This window comes from Fopius arisanus, unplaced genomic scaffold (assembly GCF_000806365.1).
Source record: "Fopius arisanus strain USDA-PBARC FA_bdor unplaced genomic scaffold, ASM80636v1 scaffold00046, whole genome shotgun sequence".
Classification (NCBI taxonomy): Eukaryota; Metazoa; Arthropoda; class Insecta; order Hymenoptera; family Braconidae; genus Fopius; species Fopius arisanus.
Genome location: NW_011887785.1, coordinates 902,032 through 911,923, shown reverse-complemented (window position 1 = coordinate 911,923; position 9,892 = coordinate 902,032). Strand labels below are relative to the sequence as shown.

Here is a 9,892-nt window from a genome sequence, read left to right as displayed (position 1 = left end):
TGAGAGATTTGGGGCAGAAATTGATTTTTTTTTCAATGAAAAAATGAAGATTGGGGAGAGGAGAATGTAAATATTTACGGGTTGATGGAGAACAGAGACTTCCACTTCCTTCAGCAGCCGTTATCAACAGCAGTAGTGTTTTTGACATGTAGCAACCTATACTAACCTGAACTAACCTGCTCGTACGTCAGTCCAGTTCTGTCGAGGTGACAGCAAAACATATCGCGTATTTCCACGTAATCATAATTAAAAAATTTATTAAAAAATTTATCACTCTCTCTGAGAATTGATGTGAAAAGTCTTAAAAAAATCCTTATGGGGGATTATTCAACTCTCAGAGAATAATTCATTCAAAAAGCGGAAATGCATTTCTCCCGGAAGTGGCGGTTCGACGTGGACCGCCAGATGTCGAGGAGTCGCGCGAGTTCCCTCGAATAAAATGAGATTTTCCCTCCACACCATCTCCGTATCCCACGTTTTTCCACACGAGCAAAGGAGTATGAGCAAATGGCGTCTCACAGGTGGAGATTGTTGCGTCAAATTTCCGAAAATAATGACTGAACTGTCGCAATAACTATGAAATACCCTTGAAACACGATTTCCACCGAATGTGGTAAGTACAATGCACCAAATACCGATAAATAATCGAGTTAAAAATGTCCCATTCCGGCAATAATTATTGATATTTGCGGCTCCTACTACTGCTGTTAGTATGTAAACAAACACAAACTCTGGGGGAGAATCTAGATCTGAAATTCAAACCATCTCGACCCGCGATACCTTAAAAATCACTCTGGGAAAAAAATCCCCGAGTCGATTTTCCGCCGCGTGATATTTTTGATGCTCTGTGTGATTGATATTTATGAAAATTTAAAGATAAAAATATGAATGAAGCGAGTGGGGGAAAGGAAGAATCGAATACACCGACTTGGGACGCACTGTCAAATATCCAGACTTCGGGAGTTGGCGGTACGATGCACCATCATCATTCCCATCCCCATCCTCATCCACATCCCCATCCCCATCCCCATCTCATACACCACAAGACGATGATGCAGCAGGAGCAGGCAGTTTCTGCTGTTAGCCAGGTAATCGTACCAACGCCGGTTAAACTACAGGCGCAAACGCTTACGCAAACGGCGGGAATAGTCGAGCATCTTCCACCCATGTCACATGTACCACAGCAAATCATACCAATGGCACAGGTAATTATTATTCATTCTCATTCATTTATTTTATCATTATTTTATTAATTAATTAGGTTTTGAATGTTAAATTTTTTAATTCTGAAAAAAATGTTCTGAATTCTCCAGGTAGTACTACCAAGTACATTTCCAGAGCCAGAGCTCAGTGGAGAATTGCAGCAGCAGGGGTGGAAGCGCTTCTGGTCGAAGCGAGAGAATCGGCCATACTTCTGGAATAAATTAACAGGGGAATCCCTGTGGGTGATGCCCTCGTTGAAACCCCAATTTGACCCGATAACAGATCCCCTGGGTATCTGTGGAGGGGGACCAGTGGTCCCAGGGAACGGTCCTCTGCCTCCAGGTACGCCAGGTGGACCCCTGAAGCGTCGAGCCTCTGAGGACGGTGGGACAGTGCCAGGGCTGGGTCCAGGTGCGATAAAAAAATTTGTCCTGGCAGGTCCCTGGGATTTGGAGGTCGGCACCAACGTGATAATCTATGAGAGAGCCCAATCGACGCTCTTCCAGATCCATCCGGACGTCGAGGCACTACGTTGCAGCCTCCTGGCGAAGCTGCGCCAGTGCTACCAGGAGCTGTGTCACACCAGGGAGTCCATAGATGCCCCAAAGGATTCATTTAATCGATGGCTGATGGAAAGAAAGGTCATCGATTGTGGCTCTGATCCCCTCCTCCCCAGCCAGTGTTTCCCAGAAATTTCTATGTCGATGTATCGAGAGATAATGAATGATATCCCCATTAAAATAGTTCGGCCAAAGTTCACGGGAGACGCGAGGAAACAGCTGTCGAGATACGCAGAGGCTGCCAAGAAGATGATCGAATCGAGAGCGGCTTCCTCAGAGAGCAGAAAAGTTGTCAAGTGGAATGCCGAGGAGACATTTCAGTGGCTTCGCAAAACCGTAGGGGCAACCTTCGACGACTTCCAGGACAGGCTCTCCCACCTGAAGCACCAGTGCCAGCCCCACCTCACTGAGACCGTCAAAGGCAGTGTCGAGGGTATTTGCATGAAGATTTATAATCTCTCTGCTGAGTACGCCAAGAAGGTCAGGGATAAGAACAATCAGATTATCAAGGACAGTGGGCTGAGTGATATTCTCAGGCCTAATGCTCCTCCTCAGAGAAAGGTCTGGTGCTATCCCGTACAGTTTGTACTGCCTGCTCCCAGATTACCCAATGTCGAGTATCTCCCTGAGAGGGAGCAGACAATGCTTCGATTCCATGGTGACACCGTCTGCATCAATAATCATCATCTTACGAAATTGGAGCACTTGTACCGGTACAACTGCTTTGACGACAAGAAATTTGAGATGTTCTTGCCGAGAGTGTGGTGTGCCTTGAAGAGGTACCAGACGTATCTGGGGCCGAACGAGGGTCAAGCGACGCAGATGGCTCTCCCAGTGAGTGTCTTCGAGTGCCTTCAGAGGTCCTTCGGCGTGACATTCGAGTGTTTCGCTTCGCCTTTCAATTGCTACTTCAGACAGTACTGCTCAGCCTTTGGGGATACCGACTCGTACTTCGGTTCGAGAGGACCCTTCCTGGACTTCAGGCCCATGACTGGCTCCTTCGAGGCGAATCCACCGTACTGCGAGGAGCTCATGGAGGCTATGGTGAATCATTTTGAGAGGCTCCTGGCCGATTCCACAGAACCCCTGTCATTCATTGTCTTTCTACCTGAGTGGAGAGATCCTACGCCTAATGCTCTAATCAAGCTCGAGGCCAGTCACTTCAAGAGAAAACAAGTTGTCGTCCCGGCGATGGAGCACGAGTACCGCCATGGCTTTCAACATCTCTTGCCGAAAGCCGAAGTGAATATCAGAGCCTCATACGGTACCCTAGTGGTGTGGCTGCAGAATGCAGCGGGAACGGCTCGTTGGGGTCCGACAGAGGAGCGGGTGGAGGCTCTCCTGGAGGCATGGCGACCTGGTCGAGAGCGCGAGAGAGACAGACAAGAGTTGCTCTCCCCACCGAGACCAACGACACACCAGCCAATACCGTCCACCACCATCTCTCTCTCATCCACCTGCACCCCAGCAATACCAACAACGATAAATCCCACGACACCAATAACAACAGCACCAGTAGCAATATCACAAGTGCCCAGCACACCCCCTGTAACTCCCAATTCAACCCCAACACCAACGATAACACCTTTGACAGCTGTCACAGCAGCTAATCCCGTTTGAAAATACACTAGGATCTCACTGGTAAGAGTAATTACATTTATTTAGGGTAATAAAATCATTTATTTTCAGCTCTGAATAAATTTTCACTTGTAAATAAATCTATGTAATATCAATTTGGCTCGAACCGATGTTTAGCATTTTTTTTTTTTTATCTTAGTTATATGATTGCACTGAGAGACGATAATGAGAAATTAATCAAGTATTTCTTACATAGTGCCAGAGAAATGTGTAAATCTATCAATTTTCGTACTATCGAGAGATTTTCCCCGCAGAGGAATAATTTTTGATGCAATAAAATATCATTTTGGGCAATATTTCAATATTTTTTCATTCTGCGGATAAATTATTCAGTAGATGAATAATGAAGTGAGATTTGTCGAATAAAAAATATTTTTATTCACTGAATTATCGATTTATTGGAAAATTTTAATTTTCTCACTCTATCATTTGACTACTGAATTATTATGGAATGAGGAGTTACAACAATTGAAATGTACCTATTATATAGGTATGGAAAGTGAAAATCTGTGTGTTTTAAAAAGAATTTCTTTCATTAATTTTTTATGGAGTAATGTTATTTGTTGCTATGATGGATTGATCTGTTCTTCTTCTCCGAAGATTAAATTTCGGGAGGGCAGGTGGGAGATTGAGAAATAAAATTGTAGTATATGGAATATACTTGCCGTGCAAGGTGAAATAAAAGTCTAAAGTGGATGGAGAAGCCAAGTCATTGAGATCATTGGTAGTTTTAGGATAGTTGTAGGGTGAGAATGGGTTGATCAATGAATTGAGATCGATGCAGATGCTAATAAGACAGTGTGCGATGCCTAAAGTAGATTAGATGCGTAAATGCTGAAATTTATTTCGTGTGGTCATTTTTTAATCGAAGAGTCTTGTAAATAAATTATAAAATGTCAATACATAGTTTTGTTATAACGTATAAATTTTAAATCTGCAATTTCTCACGAAAGCAATAAACAGATTATTTCAAAGAGAGGCAATAATTTTCTTTCCAATATCCAACAGTCAAAAGTTATTCAGTCATTGTCAATCTCCATGACAGAGAGCACAAATATATTGGTAATTATTGTGCGTTAAAAAACGATTAATCTTTGTAAATAAAATCAAAGAATGTAAGAAATTGTAAATATACGTTGTCGATCGCACGTCACTCTAATTTTTTTAGTCCAGTGCCAATTGAGTTACAATTTTATGATAAATTTATCAGGACTCGGGATCCTGTTATCAGGGAATTCATATAAATGCTCTCACGCAAGCGCAGCCACTAGATCCTTGTGAAATTTCTCGCCTCGTGTTTCCCTGTTCCTCCCTCATGGGTATCGCCTCCAAGTCGTGCCCCTATCGCATTGGAAAAATCCCCCAACTCACCCCCAACTCACCCCCAAACAATTCCTCCGCACTTTCGAGCGATTCCTGATATCCTGCTAGAAATGCAAGTCGAGGCTTTGAAGCTAAAGTTGAACGCTAGCCCATCATTCAAACTCAATTCTCCAGCATTAGAGCTTCTGCGAGTTTTCAAATGAAATTACCTAGTCCTTTGATCTCCAGGAGGGGAGTGCAAAATCGTCGTTTGGGATTCACCAAAAAATCCACAGAAAAGTAGAAAAAAAAATTCAATTCAATACCGATTTAACTGACTGCTACGTTTTCGTCGAGTATTTCCAAATCTAATAGACCTAGTGAAATTTTCACAAAAACGATTTCTCTTTCAATTGATAGCAATAATTCCTCTAAAAAATTCCTGCTATCCTGAGCCGACAAGACCCTCCCTGAGGACCACGCGGAGCCTCATCTTCCACCAAATGAGTTAGACCTGCGCAGGAATTTCCTGAGACCGTCGAGCTGCCGTCGATTCTACGATCCTGATGATGAGAATGCTTCTGGCGCCACTCGCTTGACGAGTGACGAGACATTGACGTGCCCAGGATTCCCTCTTATCACAGGTTATCGTGAGGTCTTCATCGGGCAATTTTACCACCCCCTAAAATCCTCCCCCACCCATTGGAAAAATCTCTATCCACCTGCACCCCTGATTCGCTGAATACTTATCCCAACGAAAAGTGCGCGGAATTCGAGAAAAAGGACTCACCAATCAGCCCAACTCCTGGGGTCCTGATGGTGAGAATATTTCTGGGGGGTAAATAATCTCGAGTTTCTGTCCCTCGACAGCTCAAGGAGAATTCTTTCCCGTCTCAAGACCGAAAATATCTCGAGTTCACAGAACACCACCGATGAATGAGGTTTCAGGGCTGGTGAATGAGGACTCGTGAGGATTGGGTGAGGTCAGTTTTCCCCGATACGGACGTAAGACAAAGTGATTCTCCTCGAAACGCATACTTATCGCCCTCGGGAGGACCAGGAAGCCAGACATCCCCAGCAGGACATCGACACATCCACCATTTCGCCACACTCCCTCCTCATCCCCGGATACCCCAACGTACAAAATGGTTTCAAGTCCTCTGCATTATTCTCCCTCATGAAATTCCCATATCTCCTGACAACCCACCATTTGGACACTTTGACAAATGAAAAATCCTTCGGCCGCTCAAACTCCCTCCGAACTACTTGAACCAGTACCCGAGAGCACCAGGTGATCATAGAGGCCTGTGGATCCTCGAGAAAGAACATCCCCGAGTAGATCCTCGATGGTCCTAGTACCCTGGCACACTCCCAAGATTTTCCACGTGTTGGTTGGCATCTATCACGAACACCATGCGTGATGAGGATCATGGTGAAGCCTGCGGAAATTCTCAGAGAGCACCCGAGGACATTCCACTAACCTCCACTCGTACCTACTCCCCTAAAAGTTCACTTCCTGCGCGAGTCCGGTGTCTGCGGGGTAGAATCCTCATTGTGCAATAGCTTCAACAAATCCAATGATCCAAGGACAATGAGAATTTCTGTGAAAATCCTATCATATCCTTGAATAATTCCTCTCTTTGTATGCGCTCCTGTCTGTTAAAACACCTCGACTTCTTAAGTGGCGCTTACCCTTCTGGCCATCTCTGATGAATCCCTGGTCGACGGAGGGCCGCTTCATCAGCACTTCAGCTACTATTCCGCCCCCCTTCCCGCCTCAGGATTCAGCCGTAGGACCTGGGGGCGACCTTTTCAATGACATGGGTCCTTGGTCCGGAAATATGCTTCGCGTTTGAGGCAATTAAATGCATTAGCGTAGGCGCCGGCTCGACGATCAAATCGCCAACTGTGAAATTGCCTTTTTTTTATCGCTCACCGTCCATCAAAGAGACCATCGCTGTCGACAATTTACACCGGTAATGAATTTTACCCGAGTAATTGAGTAATTTTGGGAAGGGATGACAGGGGGTGATGGAAGGGGCGGAATTCGAGAGCGACCAGCATTTAGTGATGCTCTCCTCGGTGAGGGCGTCGCTTGAAAGCTCCACGTACCCTCGACGTCACGACTCCGAATTTTCTTGGGATGACGTAAGGACGGGAGGGGTTGAAGCTCCCTGGGTGACGTAGACCACTTGTCTACGTACGGAGTTACGTAATGTGACGTTGCGACAATGGGATGCTTCCTGGAGCAGGAATTCAGGAGCCCTGGAGAGGTGGCAACTAAACCCTCCACCTCCCCTTCTACCCTCACGCAGTTGGGGATATCGATCCGCTTGGGGGGATGATATTCAAGGGTGAGTTTTTTTTTATCAGGAGAGAGTGGGATGGAGGGATGAATAATAATTGCTGTTGTCTTATCAGTACCAAGATTTTATTTACATATTCGATTTTGTGTCATTACAGTGACCCATTCCTGTCGATTCAACTCGTCCTCAAATTCTATAAATACTCTCAAATTTATTAATAATAAGAATTTGCACAACACGATTCTACACATTTCAGCAGCGAAGTAGTAAAGCGAGAGATGAGTCGACTTTTATTTTCATTAAATATCAAATCGATAATTAACAAAATAATTTAATTGGGCTATCGAATTCTTCGCTCTGAATTCTCAATTCGGTAAAAAATTGGGTTGAAAAATTGGGAGAGTGGCTCAACGAAACAGAGAGAGCCTGCTCCTGGTGCCAGGCATCCTGCCCTGAATATCGAGGAGTCCGGCCTGAATATCCCCAAGGGTGGGCACATTGGTGATCTCTCCCCGGGCGACAACACTGGGTGGTGACTTGAGCAGTCTTTTTGCAACCCTGTGTACATCCTCCCTGGTAATCTTCTCGATTTCATGCATGAAATAATCAGGTCGTTTTCTGACACCAGTAGCGAGAACCTGCCTGCCAATATCCTCAAAAACAACAGGCCTCTGCTCGAGATTCATAAGTAGCATGGATTGCAGCTGCTTTTTGGCCCTGGCGAGTTCACTCTCAGTCATGGGTCCAGCCATGGCAACGAGCTCTTTCACCACCACCTGGACCATCTCCTTGACGTGTGTTGGAGTGGATGATGCGTGAATGCAGAAGAGTCCACTGTCTGCATAAGCATGATTGTAGGCAGTTGCACTGTACAGCCAGTGGTACCTGTTGAGAACATTGGTGTAGAGCCTGGTGTACATTCCCTTGCCAGGACCTCCAGCACTGAAGCTGCCTCCACCTCCCATCATCATATTTAGGACACACATGGCAATGAAGTCAGGATCTTGGTGAGAGCAGCCCTCAAGCCCCACAACCACGTGAGATAACTCTGGGAGGCCACTGGGTCCAGCATAAACAGGAATACTGCACTCCTCGAGGATATATCCCCCAGTGTACTGCGCCACAGACTCGTCTACGAGATTTGCTCCCCTGTCAGAAAGCACCAGGCTATTGTCCTCTTCCCAGATGGGCTTGTCCTCGACAAAGTACTTCTCCACAGCACTGACTAGTTCATTATGATCAATTCCCACTCCAGCCACAACCATTCTCCCAGGGGTGTAGTGGTTCTTCAGGTACGTAAACAGAATTTTCCTATCGATTTTATCGATATTCACCTGTGGGCAGATTTTGGGGAGACCCAGGGTGTTGTCCCTGTAAGCTGCTGCATGGATCATGTCGATGAGGAGGGGCTCCTGTTCAGGTCTCGTCAGCAGGGACTCGAGCTCGAAGGCCACTGTCTGTCCAGCTGTACTCAACTCCTCATCTGTGATTCTCGGACGCAAGACTATGTCCCCCAGCACTTTGGTAACTGCATCCAAACCCTGACGCTCTGCTGATGCTGCGTAAACAAAAGTGTCCCTCGATGCCTGACAATCGCAGATACCTCCGTGCTTCTCCAGCATCAGCATTATGTGGTCCTTGCTCTCGTAGTTTCTCGTGGAGTTGAAGGCGAGTTTCTCGAGAAAGTGGGAGATTCCGCTGGGATATGCCACCTCGAATCTAGGTCCTGAGTCTATGAGGACACCTACTGTGCAGAACTGACCGAAACGGTTCTCAGAGGCCACTCGCAGGCCATTCGGTAGGATTGTTATCTGAGTTGTTTGGTTCTCCTCTTTGGCAGATGAGTAAATGGCCTTGGGAAGACTCGAGAGAGGCTCCGATAGAGGAGGGAAACCTGTCACACTGTGAGACACCTCCGGGGATTTGCTTTCTGAAGAGAAACATTTTCGCCAGTGGGTCACACATTTTGTGCGACCGGATCTGAGACAGAGAAATAAGTCCTTTAATTAAACAAAATTGTCTTCCAAATTATAATATCGATATTCAAAAATCCCATCGACTTATATGCAATTGGATAAAATAATTCCAAACGTTGATAATTTCATTTGCATAAATAAGATCATAATAGAGATAACTTGCGTCATTCTTCAGGTATTAGCTGAAGAGTTGACCTTGGGTGAAATTTAAAAAAAAGAGAATCAAACGGTGGATTTTTCGGATGAACACAGGAATTTGTTAATTTATTTATTATCATTAATTGATTAAAATACATGAGGGTTACGTGAGAGTGCGATAAATAGAGGATTTAATTGACCATTCGATTTACCCAGTCTTGAAGGCGGTGGTCAGCGGTCCCTGGGGTATTCTCGCCAACATCTTAATATTTTTTTTTATCAATGTTCATAGATTCTCGGGTTTATAATAATTTTCTTGTATCCACTATTTTCCACATCGAAAACATGCGAAGCGGGACAGACCGGATCAAAGAGGATTGACTGATGTAGAGGCTCAGTTCTGGAGGTTTGAGTGACCCCAGGTGCATCGTAGTACTGCACCCCAAGAGAGGGAGGGCGCCCCACGCAATGTTGGGGTGTTTTTTTTTTTGGGGTGAATTTCATTTTCTGCGGCATGAATGCTTTTTGTTTTTCGTTTGTTTAACTGGAATTTAGCCGCCTGTAGAACGAATGGAAGGGGGAAGCCACATTTTGTGGAATTTTAAATGAAAAAAATTATTCAATATGTAAAAGATATACTCCTATTGAAAATAATTATTACAATGAGCGCGTTATCCTAGTGGTAACGTGCTCGGCTAGCACGCCGACGGCTGGGTTTCGATCCCGCCAACATTCATTTTTTTTTTTTAAATAATTGCTATTTTTTTTT

At 45.0% G+C, this 9,892-nt stretch overlaps 2 protein-coding genes across 2 annotated transcripts; one reads left to right on the top strand and one right to left on the bottom strand.

Moving 5' to 3' along the window:
* Nucleotides 1-480: 480 nt before the first annotated feature.
* On the top strand, nucleotides 481-4,759 carry Pcif1 (Phosphorylated CTD-interacting factor 1). Its single transcript, XM_011306320.1, has 3 exons — nucleotides 481-613; nucleotides 877-1,205; nucleotides 1,314-4,759. The coding sequence occupies exons 2-3, from the start codon at nucleotides 885-887 to the stop codon at nucleotides 3,381-3,383; spliced, it is 2,391 nt and encodes a 796-aa protein (XP_011304622.1). The 5' UTR covers nucleotides 481-613; nucleotides 877-884; the 3' UTR covers nucleotides 3,384-4,759.
* Nucleotides 4,760-7,200: 2,441 nt separating this feature from the next.
* On the bottom strand, nucleotides 7,201-9,499 carry LOC105267453 (mitochondrial-processing peptidase subunit alpha). The gene is made up of 2 exons (XM_011306319.1): nucleotides 9,336-9,499; nucleotides 7,201-8,989 (listed from the first exon to the last, which is right to left on the bottom strand). The coding sequence occupies exons 1-2, from the start codon at nucleotides 9,383-9,385 to the stop codon at nucleotides 7,417-7,419; spliced, it is 1,623 nt and encodes a 540-aa protein (XP_011304621.1). The 5' UTR covers nucleotides 9,386-9,499; the 3' UTR covers nucleotides 7,201-7,416.
* Nucleotides 9,500-9,892: the final 393 nt, after the last annotated feature.